Here is a 22,890-nt window from a genome sequence, read left to right as displayed (position 1 = left end):
TTCAGCTGCATACGTAAGAGCTTCAGGGCATGATTTGAGGTGTTGTCTGTGCCAATGGATTTCTGTTTAGGCAAAGTGTTCTTTCTAGCATAGCTCGTCACTAACATTTGCCCTTGGTATGCTGTACTTTGGCACAGCCTGAGGCTAGCATGATATAGCAGTGCTCCCTCCTAGTCAACCCAACCTTGCATTCTCCCATGCTCTTTGTCGGAAGATTCCCAGCCTTTTTCAGTGGGAGATGATGGTCACATTCAGGGTGTGTATCTGGGACCTACTGCATGTGAAACATCCCTTTGCTGTACATTTAGGAAACGAGATTTGCGGTCCAGAAAAGATAGCCACATGCAACATGCATGCCGCCACGAGGTTAAAATAGCAGGTGGTGGTGTATTTTCCATCCATGTTGCAAGAAAGGTAGAAATCCCTATTCCCAACCACATAGAAGAGGGCAGATGATCACATCAGACAATTCGCAACTGCATGAACGTCCAGTTTCTCCTTGCTAGATCAGCATCAGCAATACAGCACCTGTTGTCTCTAAAAGAACGCTAAAATGAACTGAGGCACTAAATGCTTTTTTATAGTAAGAAAAGGTCACCAGTTTAATCATGTACATTAAGCAGGCGAGCAGTTTGTAAACATTCAAAAGCGGCAGCATCCAAGTTACAAACATCTTTAAAGGAAAAAGAAGAAGAATCAAGATTGTTTAAGGATTTCCCTCCCCGCCCCTTCCTCTTTCCCCTCCAAAAATTTTTGAAATGATGTTTCAAAATACTACAAACACCAAACAAGCTTCTACCACCCTTGGTTAACAGTCCTTTCTTACAAAAAAGGAGTTCCGGATTCCCAACACGGGGTTTTATAACAAGGTGTACTTTTAATATAATCTACGTTAGTCACTTGGGAGTTCTACCTCTGTTCAGATCCCATTAGCAAAGGGAATGTTTGTGTCTTGGTTCAACGCTTCTTTGACCTCTGAAGGCAACGTGTCAAAGAGGTGATCTTCTACAATGAGTCCACTTTTCCTGAGAAGCCGACACAGACCCAGCGTAGCTGGGAGACGGTCTAAACAGTTCCCCTTCAGCTCTAGGTGTGTTAGCTGCAAAAGCTGGCCAATCTTTTCCGGAATCGAGGTGATGCAGTTTTGCCCCAGGCTCAAAGTCCTCAGCTTGGTACACTTAAACAGCTGTTTTGGCAAAATGTCTACTTTGTTTCCGGTGATATGCAGATGCTGGAGGTTCTGCAGAAGGCCTACCTCCAGGGGAATCACTGCAATAGAGTTGTAGCTCACATCTAAGCATCTGAGCTTCTGTAAACTGAACACTGCAGCCGGTAAGGATTCGAGTTTATTGTTGGAGAGGTAAAGCGACTCCAGGTTTTTCACGTGGGTAATGGAAGGAGGAATGATGACTATTTTGTTGTGCCACAACTTCAGGCAAGTCAGTCTTTTCAAATGTTGGAAGCTGATGACTTCTTCAATTGTGCGTATGCTGTTGGACTTCAGATCCAGCTCCTGCAAGTTGGTGAGGCTGAAGATGGCGTGCGGAATCCGCTCCAGGTCGCAATTCTGCAATTCCAGCTCTGCTACATTCATCATTTTCTTAAGGCTATTCAACACAAAGAGCTTGGTGCCGTCGTTATGAATGACGAGCTTGGTTAGATGTGGGGCCACATCTGTGATGTTGGATGGGATTTTGGTCAGGTTGCTTTTCACGTAGAGAATTTTGAGGTGCCTCAGTTCCCTAAGAGATTCAAGTCCTATCATTTTGTTGTTTTCAGAGTTCAAGTTGCCTATCAGGTACAACTCCCGGAGGTTTTTAAGTAAGTACACCCAAGCCGGGATTTCCGCCACATCGGTGAACTTCACGTGCAGGCACCTCAGGTGGTCGCGAAGGAAGCTGAAGGCTGTTTGTTCCACCTTTGCGGGACAGTGGTAGAGGTGTAGCTCTTGCAGGTTTGTCATCTGGGAGATCTTAGCCGGGATTTTAGCTTCAGGGATCAGCTCAAGTTTCAGCACGTCCAAGTCGGTAAGATCAAACACGGCATCAGGGACCCCTGAGAGCATGAAGAGATGAAGTTCTTGCTTGTCCTGGGCGTTGCGGGAAACATGCTGGCGCAGCTTTTCGAAAGTCCACTCGTGGTTCAGGCTTATTTCCCTCAGCTTGTTTTCACTCACCTCCGACAAGAAGACACCAAACCGCTTGGAGTATAGCTGGTCATACTGGTCCACCATGTGCAAGAGAAACGCAAAGTCGTTCTTAACATCTGGAATATCGCTGAAGCTGCTCTCTTCCCTAACCTTCTCGAAGGAATACTCCTTCAGGGGTAACCGGAACAACCAGAAGAGTGTGTACAAACAGATGAAACCGTAGACGCAAATGAGGGAAATGTAACTGATGAGCAGCTTTTTCAGCATGTAAGCCATGTTGTGTGTGCATTCGAACTCCTGGTAGCCAGTCAGGTGCTCTACTTTGGGCATGCAGCTGTGCTCAAAGCTGATTTCGTTGACAAAGTTTGCCGTGTAGCAGAGAATAAATATGAACTTCACAGTTTTGATGACCGTCTGGACGACATAGAGTTTGTATATCAAGTCGCTGTCCTCCACATGCGCCCGGAATTTCCGTACTTTTTCGAAGAGGGCTTTGGCTTGCTCGCCATCTTTTTTGTCCAAAATGGTCATGCTCGGAACCTCGACGACGGGCTTCTCCGCTGAAAACTTGAAGCCCGTCTTGTTGATCATGGGGGTGCTGGCGCTCGGACTTCCTTCATCGCTACTGGTGGACACATGCTTGGGCAAAGACTGGGCCCCGGTCAGCCTCTGCTTATTCTCCTCAGAATCCTCACACGCCGTCTCAGACAACGCCTTTGTAGTCCACGGAGATTCAAAGCACTTCCCCAGGATGGAAACAAAGTGCTCGATCTTCGAGCAAGTTTTGGGGTATTTGAACCAAAAGTTGCTGCTGACCATTAAAATAATGGTATGTATAAGAGCTAAGTAGGGAAAGTACTTTGAATACCAAGGAAGAGCCAAGTGGTAGCACATCTGGTTAATGAAAACATATTGCTGATAATCCAAGTTAGTTTTTCGGCCCAGGGGATCTGCCTGCTCCTTCTTCTCCTCCGGACTGGCAACAGTGGAGTGCAACGGCGGAAAGGTAGATCTGCTGAGAGGTATGTCAGTTGCGACGACAGGTGCAAAAGAAATGGCCCTCGCTCCCTGCGCTTCTTTGTCTTGGGCTGCAGTTGTTTCGGGATCCGGAACAGCGTTTGTAGCTTTGGCACTTGCCGAGGAGCTGGGCTGCACCTTTGCATTGACAGCCGACTGCAGGACGGGCAAACAGACCACCTGATCTTTGGTCAGCTGCATGGTTCCAGCAAAAATGGCGACCATCAGCATAACGACTGCTAGGTAATCCATAAATACGTCCCACCATGGTTTCAGAATGCGGTACGTTGGCTGAATGTCATTAAGAGATGCAACTTCTGCAAGGGTAAACATTCCTGCAACGAGAAGGAAGAAAAAAGCAGCTGTCATTCATTGGTGGCAGATCAAATTGTACTTTATACTCTTGAATGTAAACTTAATCCATTAGACCAGGGAGTGGCTAACCTTTTCCTGTTGGCCGAAGGGCTATATTCACCCTTGGCTAACCCTCCAGTAGTGGGTGTAGTCACTACACACACACGCCCCAACCCTCAGCTAACCCATGTAGATCAGCAAAGGAGGGGGTTATTGTGCCCTTCTTGCTCAAATGATCCATCCAATGACTGGGAAAGTAGTGAGTTGCATCCCTGTTAAAGTGGTTCAAAAGTCTCTGCTCAACCCAGTCCAGTATCTGCTTATATTGTTTTCCGCCAAAGTGGGAGGGTTCTTGGGTAGCAAGAAAACCTTGTTTTTTTCTGGGGGGCAGGGGGAATAAGGCCCTTAGGTCAGGGATTAGCCACTCCTGTACAAGACCTACAAATTGTTAACCTCATTCACTTGCTTTCTGAAATGAAAAAGGAACACGCACAACCCTTTCTCTACCCATTGTGAATAGCACCCCTAAATGGATTTACTCAAGGCTGGGCAATGTTGTTTATTCTGTGAAATACATCCATCTGAAGATTCTGCCCCCATCCACTGGTAAACAAACTCAAGAGTTTTTAAATCGTACCAAACGCAGGACGCACCACGCTGTTTAGTTCTTCTTTATAAAAGCCTTTTTTTCCTGAAGGGAAAATGGTATTGCAAAAGGGACATGACAAGTTGTGATGGTACAATGGACGTCGCTAAAAAGCAGTTCTTAACGATTAAAAATTAGTCAACGTTTTAGAATTAATTTCTTTCCACAAAGAGCAGTTCTCAAGCATTTATGCAGCTCTCTTTTCAGTGATTTCAGGCTTTTGTTGCGCATTATGTTCACCGGATATGAGCTATGCAAGTATGGGAATTTGGGTGTTAAGAAGAGATCTAATTTTGTTGCTTATAATTACACAGCCCAATATGATTTCAATTTTCACCTACGTGTCTTGAAGAGCTAAGTAAAACAAAACCACACTTTAGGAAACTGCCCCCTGCCCCCAATTCTTACAAGAAGAGTTGCCTTTGGGTTTTTCTGGAAGACAATAAGCATCCTTTAAAAAAACACAAAGAAACCTACCATATGTGTCGACCTGCAACTACAAGATGATCTAACTAAATGCAAAAAGGATGCCTGCTTATTCATCACTGCCTGAACCGGAGAAAACCAGGTCTCCAAAGGAGACTGCAAGTAGTATCAGGTGAACTGCAAGACCAGCAGTCTGGGAGATTTCACGACTAGTTGCCTAGGCAACCATCAGTTTTAAGTCTGAAATCCCATTGAGCTTGGCAGGACTTACTTCTGAGTAAACACACCAAAGAGAGGATTGCTAAGGCTATAAAAATATTTCCCCAGCTATGGTGGCCAGGAAGAGGAACTGGAAGCAATGCAATGTGCAGGAAGGAATTCAAAATTATTCCAGTTAAATGCATTTGCACAGATTTTAGGTTTTTAACTACATCCACTTTGATAAGCAATTAAAAATAAATAAATTACAAGACACAGGGGAATTGTGTGTGTGTGTAATTTGACAATTCACTCCCCCGCCCTCACTGACTAAAAGGTAAATGTAAAGGACCCCTGACAGTTAAGTTCAGTTGCAGACGACTCTGGGGTTGCAGCGCTCATCTCGCTTTACAGGCCGAGGGAGCCAGCATTTGTCCACAGAGTTTTTCCGGGTCATGTGGTCAGCATGACTAAGCCACTTCTGGTGCAACGGAACAGCGAAACCAGAGCAGTGCACAGAAACACCATTTACCTTCCTGTCGGAACGATACCTATTTATCTATTTGCACTTTTTGGCATGCTTTCGAACTGCTAGGTTGGCAGGAGCTGGGACCAAGCAACGGGAGCTCACCCCATCGCGGGGATTTGAACTGCTGACCTTCTGATTGGCAAGCCCAAGAGGCTCACTGGTTTAGACCACAGTGCCACCTGCGTCTCCCCACCACAGACTATGGAAATGTAAATATAGCATGAAAATTAAGAGAAGCATGGCCAGTTAGAAGACTTCTAGTCAGATCAGTTTTTGGAAGCCTCTTCTTCGAGTGCAAAAAAGGAGATGCGGGAAGCTCACTCCCTCCCCCATAAAATCTAGTTCTTCTATTTAATTTTTTTAAAAAATGCTAGTTTTGCTCACGTGTACCTTCTTCACCCACACCTAATGGGTAGGGAGAGCAAGACAGCCTGGAAGCATTAGTGTCATGGACTGGCTGAAGCAGAGTGGTGGGGGGCACCAGCTGGGGAACCCCCAGGGGAAGAAGGCTTGGAGCCAGGGGGTTGGTGGTGGGACAACAATGAGTGGTCAGAGGGAGAAGAGGGAGCAGACTGGAGGTCAGAAGCTGAAGAGGCAACAGGGTTTAGTGAGCAGGAAGAGGTTGTGGCAGAGAGCAGTCATGAATCAGAGGCAGGAGAGGAGGCGGGCCAGTAGACAGAGATGGGGCAGGCTGCTGAAGAATCCAGAGTGTCTTCCCCTTCTGCTGCGACCAGCTCCCCTCCCCGCTGGTCTCCAAGAACACACAGAGTAATGAAGAAGATGGAGCAATGAGAGACAAGACGACAGAGCCTCAGGCTGCTGGGGAAGGAACAGAGGGAGGAGCTCTAGGGAGCGGTGGGAAAGTAGGGACTTTCATTCCCCACAACTGTCTCACTGGGGCAAGATCTACTGGGAAGAGGTGCTGTGATCACACTGTTCAGATATTTCCAGGTTTTCTCCGGACTAGGGAGAAACCTTCACAGGGAAGCCCAGATTATACGTTGCCTCCAATAGTTTTGACACTCATGGTACTGAAAAGGTGCCTTGTTGTTACTTGACTATTTCAACGCAATCACTTTCATACAAGCACCAATTCTAAGAACGAGGGGCTATTTCTCATGCCCTCCCAACTAGCTTCCTATACAACTGGGAGGAACGAGTGGCACAAAATACAATACAATTTTCTGAAGTGGGGAATCCTTTGCAAATCTCTCTGGAAACCACTATGAATGTAGGACAAAGGTGTGGTATACTTGACAGCTCCCTGTAATCTTCTTATCTTTGGTTTTACCAACAGCAATGCAAGAGGAGCTTTAATAACATAAACACCTGCCATCTTTACTTTTCACATGCCCTGGGAGTAAATTATAGGGAGAAGCAGCCCCCATTGTTCGTAAACACTCTTTTGACATGTGTCCATGTGATTTAAAAGAGCTGTGGAACAGTGCTGCCGGTCCCATCCACGATAAAACAGTTTGCCCTAGCTCCAACCAGTTTCCCAATTGGTTCTGCCAGAGGGTTTGCTGCACTGACGTCACCTCTTCTCTCCATTGGCCTGGCCAGAGAGAGATCAGGTTAAGCACCATGTTCCCAGTGCACCATCTGTTACTTCCCCAAGCATGTGTTGGCTGTGAGTTGGAGAAAAGCCTGGAATTGTGGTTGCACAGGTACACAAGCCATGTGTAGGTTTTCCCCAACAGAAACCACACACAGTGTATAGATGTCAGGGGCCGAGCTAGGGAGAACTAAATGTCATTGGGTGCAGAACCAGAAGCATGGCTCTACGGTCCAGTTCATCACCTGGTTTCTTCGTGTGTGCAAATTTGGGCAAGGTGGGTGATTAAGATCCATAGGTTTTATAAGCCTGTTGTTTGGCCCAAGCTCCTGCAGCTAATTCAAATTATGTATTTCCTGGTTAACTGCAGTAAAATTGGACTCCTTCAGTGTATGCAAGACGTTAGGGGGTGTTGCTTTTTGTCCCAATGTTCACACAAAGCCTCATCTACACTTACAATGACCGGTTACCCACTTTGGAGAGTCTTGAAGCTCTCCCAATCTGTATGGAATTTCAACATCCTTGCTGGGACTTTGCTACCTCACCATATACCCCTTGTTCCAGATAATGCACGATAAGTGAAACAGATCTCTAGTGGATTCCATTGATTTCTTCCTTTCATGTGCCTCTTGCCTTATCAATAAGTGATTAGTTAAAAGAGAAACTCAGTAACTTTTGTCAAGAACTTCTTGAAAATCCAGATGCTATCAGCATGTTTGTTTGTTGCTAACCCACAAGGTTGCCCCCCTCCAAATAAGGTTAGTAAGGTAAGAATTCTCTTGGAAAAAAAGGAAAGCTAATAAGTTCCTCAGCAAGGCTTATTCTTCTGTTTGGCTAACTATTGTAATCATAGAAATACCTTAAGGTGTAAAGTTAATGCCTTGACTTGCTCCTCAAATTGCTTCTTGGACTGCATTACTGTAGGTTTATATTTAATTTGTAAGAATTTATAATCTGTTTCTCCCTCTATTAGAAAAAAAAGTTGGGCTAGACTTTAATAAAGGAGGTTATCATGCGCTAGCCGCTTAACAACGTTTGTCAATTTTTTCACGTTTTGTGCCTTTTCCTATTTTCAATAGATGGCTTTACATAAACTCCCCCCCCCCCCACACACACACTTTCCTACTTCCTTTTAACTAAATCCTCCCATTCTTAATCATTTGAAATGCAGAACGTTCTAGTATAATGCTATATACACAGTTCATGTGCTTTCAGGAAAATATGAGTGGACATTAAGATGATGAAAAAGCAAAGCTACCATTTTAATTCTCAGGTATATGATGAACCTCTCAGTTTAAAAGGAATGCACATGTACCAGCCACTTTTTGACTTGTAAATCAGTTTTCTGCAAGGATCTTTCATTCATAGGCCTCTGAGCCCCTTGATTTTACTGAGTCAATGACCACCCTGGTGCATTTTGCATACAGCAGAGAGCATTAGATTTAAACACTTGCTTGAATACCTTGGCAAAACAAAAACACACTATTTTATGATTGGCAGGTCTAAGTGCTTACCAAGCCAGATTAATTTGGCGTATTAAATTCTGTAAGTTTCTGTTAATAACCTGTGGAGGCTGGAAAGTATTTTTCATTTCATAACTCCTTCTGTAGTTCTTGGCAGGGCTCGTGAATATGAGGGAGAGTTACCTTCATCCCCTCTGGTGAAAGAGCAATAAAATGTATTTTGTGCAAGAGCCAAAATGAGATTAAAGCCCGAGTCTGTGCAATGTTCATAAAGCTAGGTTTTCAAACACAACACTCCGCTTCAACCCCCTGCCCCCAAAAACTTCACTTAAAATAAAGAAGTCTAGGGGAGAATGTTGGGGGAGTTGGTGCTTCAGTTCTTAAAAGGTGTCTTGTACTGTCCTTTATTTCACCTAAGTAGCCTTTGAGTCACCTTTTCATTTTCTCTGAAGAGCATATCCACCCAACAGACTGAAGCTGCAATAACAGTCATACACAGTCGTACCTTGGTTGACGAACGCCTTAGCAGTCGAACGTTTTGGCTCCCGAACACCACAAACCCGGGAGTGAGTGTTCCGGTTTGTGAATGTTCTTTTGGAAGCCGAACGTCCGGTAGGGCTTCCGCGGCTTCTGATTGGCTGCAGGAAACTCCTGCGCCCAATCAGAAGCCGTGCCTTGGTAGTCGAACGGACTTCCATTCGGCTTCCAAGGTACGACTGTACTTCACCATCCTGGGAAGTAGAGTTTTGAGGGGAAGGGAATACGAGGGAACTAACAGAATCCTCGCCAAGCTACAATTCCTTGGGTTCCTTCTTTAGGCCACCACTCTTCCAAGCAGTTCAAGTTGGCAGTGTTAGAAACTCAGGACAGGAAGGCGAAGAAGAGGAGTGTGGATTTGATATCCCGCTTTATCACTACCTTAAGGAGTCTCAAAGCAGCTAACGTTCTCCTTTCCCTTCCTCCCCCACAACAAATACTCTGTGAGGTGAGTGGGGCTGAGAGACTTGAGAGAAGTGTGACTAGCCCAAGCTAACCCAGCAGCTGCATGTGGAGGAGCAGGGACACAAACCCGGTTCACCAGATTACGAGTCTACCGCTCTTAACCACTACACCACAACCACCGGGGGCCACACGTGACTACTAGGACAGTAATGGTAAACCTGTCAGTAGCTCTAATAGGAAGCCAGCAGTTCTCCTATAAGAGCAAACAATAATTGCAGCTTCATAGCAGGGCTGTTTCAAAGCTTTAGGAAAAGCTGAAACACAGTTCAGATATAACAGCACCTGTATAGCAGGGGGAAAGCGGGAAGGAAGAAAGAAGAATGAAAGAAAAAGCACTTAATCTCTTAAACGAGGCTTTGAAAAATCGAAAGAAATTACATGCAGATTAAACAACCAGGTCAGAAAAGGAACCAGTGGCAATTAACCCATCTCAAGGCAGCAAGACAATACTGAGAAACAAAATTGCAGGCCTAGGTTAAATCAGTAAGTATAACTCTTGGTGTATAAATAGTATTGCCTGCCCAATTAAATTTCCTTTAATTAGATGTTAGGAAAAACCCCGTTAGTACAACCCCCCAAGAGACCGAGACTTTCTATGACAAAGCCTAAGTTCACAGCTATTAAAATTACTCCAAGATGACAAGCTCCTGGGTTCCTTTATTGAACTGGAGGCGAGTTGGCTTTTCATGTAAATAAACCTTCTACTCAGCTATTGCCGGGGATCATTTTATTGCACAATATATACACGCAACTGTTTCTTATTTAACAGCTTCATGTGTCGCAAGGAAGAGCCATTTTCCAGGCAATAAATCACCATAGTTTGTAGGTGACAAGTGTCATTTTGTGTGCACAGACAACTGCTAGCAGGCCTCAGGGCTATATAGCTTATAGCTCCATGAGTATCAGCCATGGTGGCTATAATATTGTAACTGAAAGATGAGAAAATTTATTTCTTGTACAAGTGCTACTAAAACATTGCATCTTCAAGAGGCTAACAGCTCTGATGAACCACAACCAACAAATCTAACTGTGCCTACGGAGGAACCAGACATGAGCAAGGTTTCCAGACACATTGGTGGTGCTAACATTCTGCATTGTCTAACTTCCATCTCACAAGGACTGTTAATAGCACTAAAGGAATACTGTGAAATGGGGGGAAATGTGGTTTCTGAAGGCTACTCCTTGCAGCCATGCAAAATCATCTCTTCCCTTTCCTTGCTTGGGACGGTTGGGTCTACATGCACTGTTGCCAACACATGAACCATGAACTGTAGAATGAACCATGAGCCTACGTCACATGGTTCATGCTACGGAAGTATAAGATGGGCTGCTCTGTTCTCTGGGAGAGACAGGAAGCTGAGAGAGGTTTTGGCAGAGAAAAGCAAATTTCCTTCACCCTGGAGAGGGTCGAGGAAACTGGAGGTTATCCCCAGGAGAGCCCAGGAATTCCCCCCGGTCTGGAGGCTTGTAGGGGTTAAGACAAAGAGAGGTGACAGCAATTAGGGCAGTGTTTTCCAAACTCCCATCATCCCAGTATACCTGAAGGAATGTCTCCACTCCCGTCGTTCAGCCCGGACACTTAGGTCCAGCTCTGATGGCCGTCTGGCGGTTCCCTCACTGCAAGAAGTGAGGCTGCAGGGAACCAGGCAGAGGGCCTTCTCAGTAGTGGCACCTGCCCTGTGGAACGCCCTCCCATCTGATGTCAAGGAAATAAACTACCTGACTTTTAGAAAACATCTGAAGGCAGCCCTGTTCAGGGAAGTTTTTAATGTTTGATGTCTTATGTTTTTAATATTCTATTGGGAGTCGCCCAGAGTGGCTGGGGAAACCCAGCCAGATGGGCAGGGTACAAATAAATTATTATTATTATTATTATTATTATTATTATTATTATTATTATTATCCCTAGCTAGCAAGACCAGCGGTCAGGGATGATGGGAATCGTTGTCCAAAAACAGCGGGAGATGCAAGTTTGGGAAACACTGGTTCAGGGTGTAAATGGCAGACTTTGCAAGGCCGCTCTTGCAAGAAAGGATATAAGCATGCTCTCCTAGCCCCCAGCTTCTGTTACACTTGGAGGTATTTAGAGAAACAAGTTTGGAGTAAGAGTCAACCACTGGTGGCTCTCGAACCAATTCAGCTCAAGGGATTCTGCGTGGCTCCACAGTTGCCAGCAAACTGGAACACACAATTGTTGAGAAAGCAGCATCTATGGCAACAGGATTTTCACAGCTGGGATTGAATGGCTGGCCTAGTACTCTTCAGTCATTGCTCACAGTGGCTTTCCTGGAAAACTACTTGCCAACCAGGGCTTTACAGTGCCTACGAAAACATTAATATTTGGGCTGCAACTGAAGCCATTTCTGATATGCGCACGCATACTTCTGACTTGCATAACCAGTGATTTATAATACCTAGAACAAAATCTTTTGAGATGACTATCCCTATTAGTTAATTGCTTATAAAAAAGAAAAAAATATTTCCTCCAGGTGCTGTTTAAGCACTCTGCTTAGTGTCAATGTCAAAACTTTCTTCGTAAACATCAAGGTAAGTTTACTAAACTCTTCCTAAGAAACCCTATCCTCTTTCCCTCCTCAATTCCGAACTGCAAAACAAAGCAAAGATTTAAGATTTTGTCTGAATTGGTGTTAAATTGCAGCTAGGGATCCAAAGAAACCCTTTCAGGGCTGAATTACGACTCAGATGAAAACATTAACAAAGCCCAAGAATTTCAACCCAATAATTCAGGCTCCCTAAGTGTTCATTTAAATGAAACTCATTCATTTCCAAACTAATAATTTATATTTTTAATAATAAATATATAAAACTCCCATTAATTTTAGTAACATTTTGACATTGACTGTAGTCATACAAATAAATATTTCTCTTATAAGCAGAGCTAGACTTAACCCCCACACCCAAAGATAAACTCTTTCGCAACTGGAGGGCAGACAGAACAAGACCAGAACTGGATACAATGCAAATCTGTTTATCAAATGATTGATAATAGACCAGTTGATAAACAGATCAATACTTTTAGCACCATTTCTATGTTTGTCCCCCCCCCCCAAAAAAATAATCCATGTAGACTCATGATCAGAAATAGTAAGATTTCACGTGGCTTATTTTCACAGGACCCCCCCTAAATATTCATCACAGCAGATGACCAATTCAGACAGACCAATTCAACTCAGCACCGTGGCGCCACAAAAATTGTTACGAAAGAATTCGGCGATGCCGCAATTTCTGTATGCCTAAGGCCTCTTGAGTCAACACCACCAGAGATTCTTTTTTTCTTTTTGCGAGAAGAATTCCAGGTATCAAGCTTGAGAAAAGCCGCTTCCTGAGAACTGGGAGACTTGCTGCCCCCTTTAGTGTACAGCACAGAAACAAGCCCCAAAGTAAAGACGAATATTAGTGCTGCAAATATTTTTCGGGAGCTGGAAGGGGCAGTGGGATGTATACAGTAAGTAGTCAGACTGTGAGAACCACAAGCTTTTTCCAACCGATTAAAAAAAAAAAAGGAACGTATAGCTTGCTTCTAATTTATCATTTATTAGTACCAGTAGCTCTCACAGAACCCAAAGCAGAGCTTTTAACTTCCCTGGAACACGGACCAGTAAGCAGTGAGGCGGCAGCAGCAATGTCACCTTGAGCCTAATGACCCAAAGGCATAATATCGCCTACAAAAGCAGCTGCTTTTATTTTAACAGCTACAGGGGGTGGGGGAGGGGGTGGTAAAAGAGCCCTGGCCTAGTTGAACTATGAGCTACAAGCAGTACAGCAGTGGATACATGGGCAAAATCCAGGTCCAAATCTCAAAATGAAACCCTGGCTTAACTCGACACTAATGTTACTGCGTGAGGCTATAAACTGGAGACCCAGGTCACATTCACATAGACCCACACACATTTAAAGTACACATTTACTACTCTTAACTGCCAAAGCTCCCCCCCCCCCAAAAAAAAAGAACATTGGGAATTGTAGCTTGTTAAGGGTGCTGAGGGACGGGAGTGGTGCTGTGGGTTAAACCACAGAGCCTAGGACTTGACGATCAGAAGGTCGGCGGTTTGAATCCCCTTGATGGGGTGAGCTCCTGTTGCTCAGTCCCGGCTCCTGCCAACCTAGCAGTTCGAAAGCACGTCAAAGTGCAAGTAGATAAATAGGTACCCCTCCGGCGGGAAGGTAAACGGCGTTTCCGTGCGCTGCTCTGGTTCGCTTAGTCATGCTGGCCACATGACCCGGAAGCTGTATGCCGGCTCCCTCGGCCAATAAAGCGAGATGAGCGCCGCAACCCCAGAGTCGGTCACGACTGGACCTAATGGTCAGGGGTCCCTTTACCTTTAAGGGTGCTGAGAGTTGGAAATTTGTAAGGGATCTCTTAACAACCCGGCTCTCTTAACACACTATTGTTCCCAATGTTCTTTTTTTTTTTGGCGGGGGGGGGGGAAGAGTACGGCTGTTTAAAGTGGGATACAACACAGCCGTAACTGTACAGCCTGGATGTGGCTCCACAGACCATCTTGGAACACAAACCACCTGGAATACAACCAGAGTAAATAACTTTAGTACAGTATTTGCAAACAGCAGCAGCAAGACTAAATAAGCGAAAAGTGGTTTTGGAGCAAAATGCAGGTGGAGAATAGGAAACATCTGTTTTCATTTACCTGACTAATAACCACCTACACTGATGGACGTTAGTCAAGTTGACCAGACGTTAAGCTAATCATTACACATAAAGCTCTTTAAAAACTGTGTAACATTCCTAAGTACTTCATCACTTGAAGGTTCTCCCCCCCCCCCAAGCCTTAGAAGGTCATTTGACTCACCCACTTCCCACACTTCCACTCATTGCTGAGAAAACTTTCCAGATCATATGCCTATAAGGATGAAAAGCATATTCTCCTGACTACTTGGCCCAGAATGCATTGGCCCTTTATCTCAGAGTGGACAGGAGAGAGCAGCGTTAAAAACTGAGATATGAAAGCGAAGAGCTAAATGGCACCTTAAACTGAGGTTATGGGCGCAACAACGGAATGTCTTGACGTGCTTTTTTTATAACCAGAATGCATAGCTGAAAAATGAATGAACTGCAGCTAAAATATTATGTTCATTTTCACAGGGTCTAGTCCTTCCCCTGCCCACCTCACTAATATTCTTAAGAGGGTCTCTTCTCCAGTCTTCAGAAAGTAACTGGAAGTGGGGAGGCAGAAAAAGGTCCTCCTTTCCTTCCACTCTGCAGTTTTAATCAGAAATCTTAGACGCAGCGCTGCACCCAGACCTCAGAAACGGCTTGCGCTGATGACATTCCCTAGATGCGCCTAGAACATGGGTAGGCAAACTAAGGCCCGGGGGCCGGATCTGGCCCAATTGCCTTCTAAATCTGGCCCACGGACTGTCTGGGAATCAGCGTGTTTTTACATGAGTAGAATGTTTTATTTTTTATTTAAAATGCATCTCTGGGTTATTTGTGGGGCCTGTCTGGTGTTTGTACACAAGTAGAATGTGTGCTTTTTATTTAAAATGCATCTCTGGATTATTTATGGGGCATAGGAATTCGTTCATTTCTCCCCCAAAAAAATATAGTCCAGCCCCCACAAGGTCTGAGGGACAGTGGATCTGCCCCCTGCTGAAAAAGTCTGCTGACCCCTGGCCTAGAACAATGGGAGTTTCAAACGTTGGCTGTGACAGAACAAAAGCAAGCAGGGCTGCAGAGAGAGAGGATCAGAAGGAATGTGGGAACGTGGCAGGTCTCCTTAGCAGATGAGTTCAGGGCTGGGGAAACTGTGGCCTTCCAGTTGTTGGGACAGCTGCCATCAGCTCCAGCCAATGGCAGTGGATGATGGGAGCTCAAGTCTAGCAAGATCCAGAGGACCACAAATTTTCTGAGGACTTCTGTTTCTACATGTTTGATACTCTTTTGCAACTTGATTGCACCAGGATTCAACAAACTCAACTGCAATATGTTTGAAAGTTGAACAGGTAAGTGTATGTCTAGGGACAATGAATAAAACAAACATGATTAGCTGTACTGCTGGATAAGTGTTTAATTGTTATTTGTTTAAATTGATATTTGTTTAAAAAGCAAAAAAAAAGTTTTTTAAAAAAACAAACACAACTGCAAAATAAAAATACATTTTTAAAATGCCAAGTCTGTAAAATACAAAGTCTTGTATTTTTGAGACTTCCGCGAATAAAAAAAACCAGTGTTTTCTTCCATCTTAGATTTGTAAAACAGCCGTTATAAATGTACTTCTGTTCATCATCGTTAAAAGATATCTATCTTCTGCCCTTCAGGATCGGTGTCCTCATTATGCAGCATGCAAATGCCATCACAAAACCTAACTTGAAATAATTGAATTCTACAATTAAACCCCTTGAAAATAAGCAATTAAAAAAAAACAGTTGGACATAGCAATGGATACGAATGAATAAAGCATACATAGATGATTGATAGATAGATAAAATATATATGTCTTCAGGGTCCTTTTAAAAGTCACTAGTGAGAGAGCCACAATGAAGTCAAGTCAGATCATTTCCCGCAGACATGGGTCACCATTGAAAAATCCAAGTCCTTGGTTACTGTCACAGCCTAGCCTCTCTTACTGATAGCTAGAGAGCAAGGCTCCCAAGGTTTATTGTAAAACTCAGGCAGGCTCATACAAATGCAGGTGGTACGGTACTTTAGGTAGGACAGTCCCTTCTGAGGTCTTTAAAATACAAATCCAGCATTTTAGATTGAGCCTGGAGATCAGTACAGAATGGGAGTGTGATATGATTGCTTGGCTCCAAGATTATCCTTGCTACTTCATCCCGTATCTCATCCACAGGGAGCTCTCATTGCTGAGCCCTAAAAGATGTGCATATGCCTCACTCTAAACGAATTATGAAGTGGTCTAATTCGGCACTAGCTAATGGCCAGTTAGAGCCTACTAAGAAGCCAATGCAGATAGTAACACATTAAGGATTTATTAGTTCAGCAAGCCAAGATGGATATTCCAGATAGGATAGCCACTCCTGCATTTTTTATCTGGTCACTCCTGTTCCATGTTCATTGTAGACATTGGCAACAGTAGAGGGCAAAATGTCCCTGCAAGGATGACTGTAGAGTTTAAATATGAACAGCACAAAAATAATCCTGCTGGTGCAGGTATTAGTTTTCAGAACTATATTCAGTACCACTTAGCAGCTCTTGATATTTCTACTAACAGATAGACAACCTGAGAATAGTATTTCAGGAATTAAAGGAAACCAGAATGCCAAGTTATTATACGTACACTATCTATAACTATCTATAACAAACAATGGGTACATCACCTCCCTGCTGGAAGCTATGACAGAAGGGTTACTATAGTTTTAAGGGAGCACAGAGGAAAGGGAGAGATGCTGTTCTCCACCTATCAAAAGTTGACATGAATGAGATCACTCGTCCTAGTAGTCTTGAGTCTCTGTTCACCAGGTAGACTTGTTTACCTGCAGCAGGGAAGAGTAACTACAGAATAAGTAAAGGTAAAGGTACCCCTGACCATTAGGTCCAGTCGTGGACAACTCTGGGGTTGCAGCGCTCATCTTGTTCTATAGGCCGAGGGAGCCGACGTCTGTCCGCAGACAGCTTCCGGGTCATGTGGCCAGCATGACTAAGCCGCTTCTGGCAAACCAGAGCAACAAATGGAAACGCTGTTTACCTTCCCGCTGGAGCGGTACCTATTTATCTATTTGCACTTGACGCGCTTTTGAACTGCTAGGTGGGCAGGAGCTGGGACCAAGCAACAGGACCTCACCCCGTCGTGGGGATTCAAGCCGCCAGCCTTCTGATCGGCAAGCCCTAGGCTCTGCTTTAGACCACAGCACCACTACAGAATAGGGCATATCAACTGAACATATGATTTTTGGTGCCATGGAGCACCCATTATTTTGGGCTCTCCTATCATCCAAGTTGCAAAAAATATCAAAAGGGTAGTTTACAAAAGGGTAGTTTACAAATCTTGTGAAAGCTATGCCACACTCACACATAAACCCTCAACACATCTAAGATCTCTTTTCAAGCTGCGTTACAAACCATTGCTATTGTTTAGGGTTGAAATCCCCAAAGGGATAGTTATAGTAAAGAAGAGTGAGGAACCTGTGGCCTTCTAAATGTTGCTGGAATACAAGTCCCATCACCCTTGAACATTAGGCACGGCCGCTAAGGGTCATGGGAGTTCGAGTCCAACCACATCTGAAAGGTCACAGGTTCTCCACAATTGTTATAAAATAATGATTTATACCTTGTTTCAAGATTTAAGACAATGAATGAATGAATGAATTTCATAGGTTGCTATAAAAAGATGTTCTAATACAGTCTTTCCCAACCTGGTGCCCTCCAGATGTTCTGAAAGACAACTGGTCCCCGCGATCAAGGATGATGCAGTACAGCAAAACATCTGGAAGACACTAAGTTCGTGAAGATTCCTTACAGAAACCGCATTCTCACAACACATAACCTTTGCAGCTGTTCTGTGCTGTTGAAAAGAATAATCCTAGCAGTTGCCCCACAAACACTCACTGTATTTTCACCACCCATCATAACTTTTATAAAATATCGCTCTTTCAAAATGACAGACCTGCTACTTGTAAAAAAAAAAAAAAAGTCCACTTCTTTGAACTACCATTGTAACGGAGTTTGGATTAACGGAATTCTTAATGCTCCATTCTTAGTTAAAAGCATAAAGACACAGCAGTAGAACAAGAAGGAGCCAGGCCTAATCTTATTCTAGAATGACTTTCATTCCACTCCAATGTCTGCAGGGCTTAAAACAAATGCCTCTGGAAGACTCCACAATGACCCCACCAGATCTCTATCGCCACTGTCATTATGTCTCATTAATATACTAAAGGCAGTTTCTCTACCAGGCACGATCAAAAACACCCACTCAAAGCCCATCCTAGTCTCCAAATGTTATGGTCAATGTGGAGCTCCGTTTCATAATCAAACCCACCATCAGCTCAGAAAGGGCATGTTTACGCCTCCTGGGAATATTTCCACCCCCCGGAACATGTTCGTGCAAGTCTTAAAACCACCACGTACGCTACCAGAGCAACAGCTGCAGCTGAACTAATTCTGTGCTTCTGTGTGTATATTTTAAAGGAGATTTGCCCTTATCGGTGGAGAATATGAGAACAAATATTAACTGTTTTCTGACATGCAGTTAATGCCCAATGAATTTTTATTATTTTAAAAAGAAATGTAATAGCTCCAGCCTTGTTGAGAATTAAGCTTCCCACGTAAGGATATAGCAAGTAAGATTAGGCTACAAGGGATCTCAGCGAAGGTTCTGTAACTTCAGGTTGAGGATGTGGTGGTACAATTGGAGCGCCAGATTCGGTCCACACATCTCCGACTTTGCTGATGCCTCTTGCCTTACCATGCCATGCCAAAACATAGACTCTGCTTTGCCAAAGCCCGAGCTCTACCCACAAACCCACTGCCACCACAGCCAAACAACCTCTGGCCACAACATCACAGTTGGACAGGGGGCTTCACTGAACAGCAGTGGCTAAGCAACTGCCATATTTTTAATGGCTTCCGTTAATGATAATCGTATTTACTTTTTTTCTGCATTTCCTTTTCACCTCTCTCCCTATTGACGCACATAATGCTGGCCCCCGGCTCAAGAATATGGGCAGGAGCACCTCCCCTTGGACACCTTTAGCAGGGTACCCCACTTTCTTTGAGGTGGAAGGGGTTCCTAAGCCCCACCTCTTCTGCCTTGACCAAGGATCCAACCCAATGCCTTAGCTGCCAACCAGTTGTGACAATTGCTACAAGGTAGGCGAAACCCCCAGGCAGGCCCAATTTGACTGGAGGGGAAACTCCTGCCTGCCCCCAGATATGGTGACCAGGTACAGTGATACCTCAGGTTAAGTACTTAATTCGTTCCGGAGGTCTGTACTTAACCTGAAACTGTTCTTAACCTGAAGCACCACTTTAGCTAATGGGGCCTCCTGCTGCTGCTGCTGCGCCTCCGGAGCACGATTTCTGTTCTCATCCTGAAGCAAAGTTCTTAACCTGAGGTACTATTTCTGGGTTAGCGGAGTCTGGAACCTGAAGCGTATGTAACCTAAAGCGTATGTAACCCAAGGTACCACTGTATCTCCATGGTAATAATAATAATAATAATAATAATAATAATAATAATAATAATAATAAATTTTATTTATATCCCGCTCTCCCCAGCCGAAGCCGGGCTCAGGGCGGCTAACAATAAAACAGTACAAAAGTACAACACAAACAACACTCTAAAATCATTCATTATAAAATTTATTCAAACCAAGCCACTGGCAACCATTGGGCCAGAGCTCCGCGAAGATTGCCGAGGGAGGGAGTCAGGCTGTGCCCTAGCCAAAGGTCTGGTGGAACAGCTCTGTCTTGCAGGCCCTGAGGAAAGATGTCAAGTCCCGCAGGGCCCTAGTCTCTTGTGACAGAGTGTTCCACCAGATCGGAGCCACAGGTCTACAACTTGCCACATCTTCCATGGCAAGGTCTAAGCATGACCTGCTAGCTCACCTTTGGGCAAGGTAGACTACACTGTAAAGCAGTGGTGGCCAAACTCGGCCCTCTAGATGTTTTGGGACTACAACTCCCATCATCCCTAGCTAACAGAACCAGTGGTCAGGGATGATGGGAACTGTAGTCCCAAAACATCCGGCAGGGCGAGTTTGGCCACCATTGCTGTAAAGGGTGGGAGATCCGACTCTGATGGAGCTGTAAGGTCCAGGCACAGCCCCGTTAAATGCCCACCCTGAAAACATGGGGTCTGGTCCACCGGCCATGCCCATTGCCCCACCCCCCGGATTGGCTGGTGCCAAGGTTGGCCACAGTAACCCCCGTGGCTGAAGAAGGAAGTGGCATCGTCTGCAGGCCACGTCAGGCGCAAAAGGCTTCCCTGGCTTGGCGGAGAGCCATACAAACGCCGCTCCCTGAGAACAGTGAGCAGAACTTCCTATCATGGAATGTTTTTCACAAGCTTCAGGCGCAACTCCTGATTTCATGGGACATAAAACTGTACAACCTGTTTTAGGCCCACTGTAATTACAGAGAAGAACAGCAATGCCTGTTATTTAAGATGCCCAACAACCTTTGACTCTAATTGTTAATTTCAACAGTTATTTACATCGTAAAGCAGTAAGCAAGTACTGTAATTTTCCACACCTGGTCTGTAGCCCAGAACATCATGGTGTTGTTGTTTTTTTGAAGACTTAGTAAACAATGGCCTAATTACACTGGAGACTTTAATTGCAAACATTAAGAAAGGGGAAATTTTAAACTTTAGGGAAACTTTCACAGCAATCTGGTTTCTCTGCACCTCTTAAGATATGAAAGACTACATCATCTAGAGTTCAAAAAAACTTGACTTTTCAGAGGCATATTGTATATTTCCTGATGTGGGTTTTCCTCATTTCCTTTTACCATACCATTCATTGATTCCCCCCTGGCTTTTATTGATTTCATGACCTTGGTGGGCTTTGTTGCAGTTATGTGTTGTTGCTTTTGTTTGCTGCTCTTTTGTTTCTTTAGTTCATTCATGCAACAAGCGTTGGTTTAATTATTTAACGCTGCTTACCACTTTAATTTTGGGGGAAGATAATGCTGGTTAAACATTTTCTAAAAAAAATGTGAAAAATTTTAAACATAAAGAGGAAGAGGAAGTAGACAATAGCAAACAATGTAAAATGGGTGTGTTGTTGTTTTTAAATGGAAGAAACTAAAACAGATTCAAAAGGAAGCTCAGCAAAAAAATTAAAATGTTACAAAAAGAGAAATAAGCACTGCAGGAATCAGCGTTGGTAGTGGGGTTTTTTGTTTTGAGGTTTTTTTTTTAAGTATGAGGATTAATGACCACTAGTACAAGTAGTTTTATATGAGGAAAAATTGACAGTAAGGTCACCATAGAATCATAGAATCATAGAGTTGGAAGAGACCACAAGGGCCATCGAGTCGAACCCCCTGCCAAGCAGGAAACACCATCAGAGCACTCCTGACATATGGTTGTCAAGCCTCTGCTTAAAGACCTCCAAAGAAGGAGACTCCACCACACTCCTTGGCAGCAAATTCCACTGTCGAACAGCTCTTACTGTCAGGAAGTTCTTCCTAATGTTTAGGTGGAATCTTCTTTCTTGTAGTTTGGAACCATTGCTCCGTGTCCGCTTCTCTGGAGCAGCAGAAAACAACCTTTCTCCCTCCTCTATGTGACATCCTTTTATATATTTGAACATGGCTATCATATCACCCCTTAACCTCCTCTTCTCCAGGCTAAACATGCCCAGCTCCCTTAGCCGTTCCTCATAAGGCATCGTTTCCAGGCCTTTGACCATTTTAGCTGTCCTCCTCTGGACACGTTCCAGTTTGTTAGAAGAAGGCAACAGAGATGTTTCAGAAAGAGGCAGCACGGAAAGCAAATAATGAGCAGAGTAGCAGAAATATAGTGGAATGAACAGCAGAATATAAATCGTGGGGGAGAAACTGAGCTAAAACTTCATACATTAGCAGGAAAGAAACAGTACAATGATGGAACTAAGAACTGCCTAAAAAGAGGCAGAGTTTGAGAAGAGACATGGGGATGGCAAACCACAGCAACTAGAGCATTAGCAGGATAACACCCTTCTAGTTCTGTGAGACAGAGGAATGGGGAGCTTGTCACAGCAGGAGGGGGAGACACCGGAGAATCTTCACCAGCCTGACTCATCTCTGCCTCTTGGCCTCCCTCGTACCACTCACAGGCTCCGGCTTCTGCCTCCGATTCTAGACTTCTCTCTGCCACGATTCTTCCTGCTCACTAAATCCTGTTACCTCTTCAGCTTCCGACATGCCCTCTCCCCAGTCTTCTCCCTCTGGCCACTCATCGTTGTCCCACCACCACCACACCCAGGCTCTGAGCCTCCTTCCCTTGGTGGTTCCCCCCACCATTCCTCTGCATCCAACTGTCCATGACCCCCCCATCAGCTCCTGCCAGTCAGTGAAGACAATACTACGCTAGACGGACCAATGGTCTGATTCAGTATATGGAAGCTTCCTGTACAGTGGAACCTCGTGTTACGTACTGTCCTCCTTGCGAACGCTTCGAGTTATGAGCTCCGCTAACCCGGAAGCAGATACAATGGTACCTCAGGTTAATAACTTAATTCGTTCCGGAGGTCTGTTCTTAACCTGAAACTGTTCTTAACCTGAAGCACCACTTTAGTTAAGGGGGACTCCTGCTGCCGCTGCGCCGCCGGAGCACGATTTCTGTTCTCATCCTGAAGCAAAGTTCTTAACCCGAGGTACTATTTCTGGGTTAGCGGAGTCTGTAACCTGAAGCGTCTGTAACCTGAGGTACCACTGTACTCCTGGTTGCGAACTATGTCCCGGGATGCGAAGAGAAGTCGCGCGCCGACGGCAGTGGGAGGTGCCATTAGCGAAAGCGTGCCTCGTGTTAAGAACGGTTTCGGCTTAGGAATGGACCTCCGGAACAAATTAAGTTTGTAACCTGAGATACCACTGCATTTCCCTTCCTCACTCCCACCCCCAAGCAA

General features: G+C 44.6%; 2 protein-coding genes across 6 annotated transcripts in view; one reads left to right on the top strand and one right to left on the bottom strand.

Moving 5' to 3' along the window:
- Positions 1–22,890, top strand: part of KYAT3 (kynurenine aminotransferase 3) — a 339,782-nt gene that overhangs the window by 137,054 nt on the left and 179,838 nt on the right. The gene's annotated exons all lie outside the window — the stretch shown is intronic.
- The window catches only part of LRRC8D (leucine rich repeat containing 8 VRAC subunit D), a 74,840-nt gene continuing 52,509 nt past the window's right edge, over positions 560–22,890 (bottom strand). For all 5 annotated transcript variants that reach the window (XM_079981297.1, XM_079981298.1, XM_079981299.1 and 2 more), the window contains exon 2: positions 560–3,501. In XM_079981297.1, coding sequence (XP_079837423.1) covers positions 920–3,499 — 2,580 coding nt within the window. In that variant the 5' untranslated portion in view covers positions 3,500–3,501 and the 3' untranslated portion in view covers positions 560–919. The remainder of the gene's footprint in view (positions 3,502–22,890) is intronic.

The sequence above is a fragment of the Podarcis cretensis genome (assembly GCF_951804945.1).
Source record: "Podarcis cretensis genome assembly, chromosome: 6".
NCBI lineage: Eukaryota > Metazoa > Chordata > Lepidosauria > Squamata > Lacertidae > Podarcis > Podarcis cretensis.
Note: the sequence above shows the minus strand (reverse complement) of the source record. Positions and strands in the feature narration are given on the sequence as shown.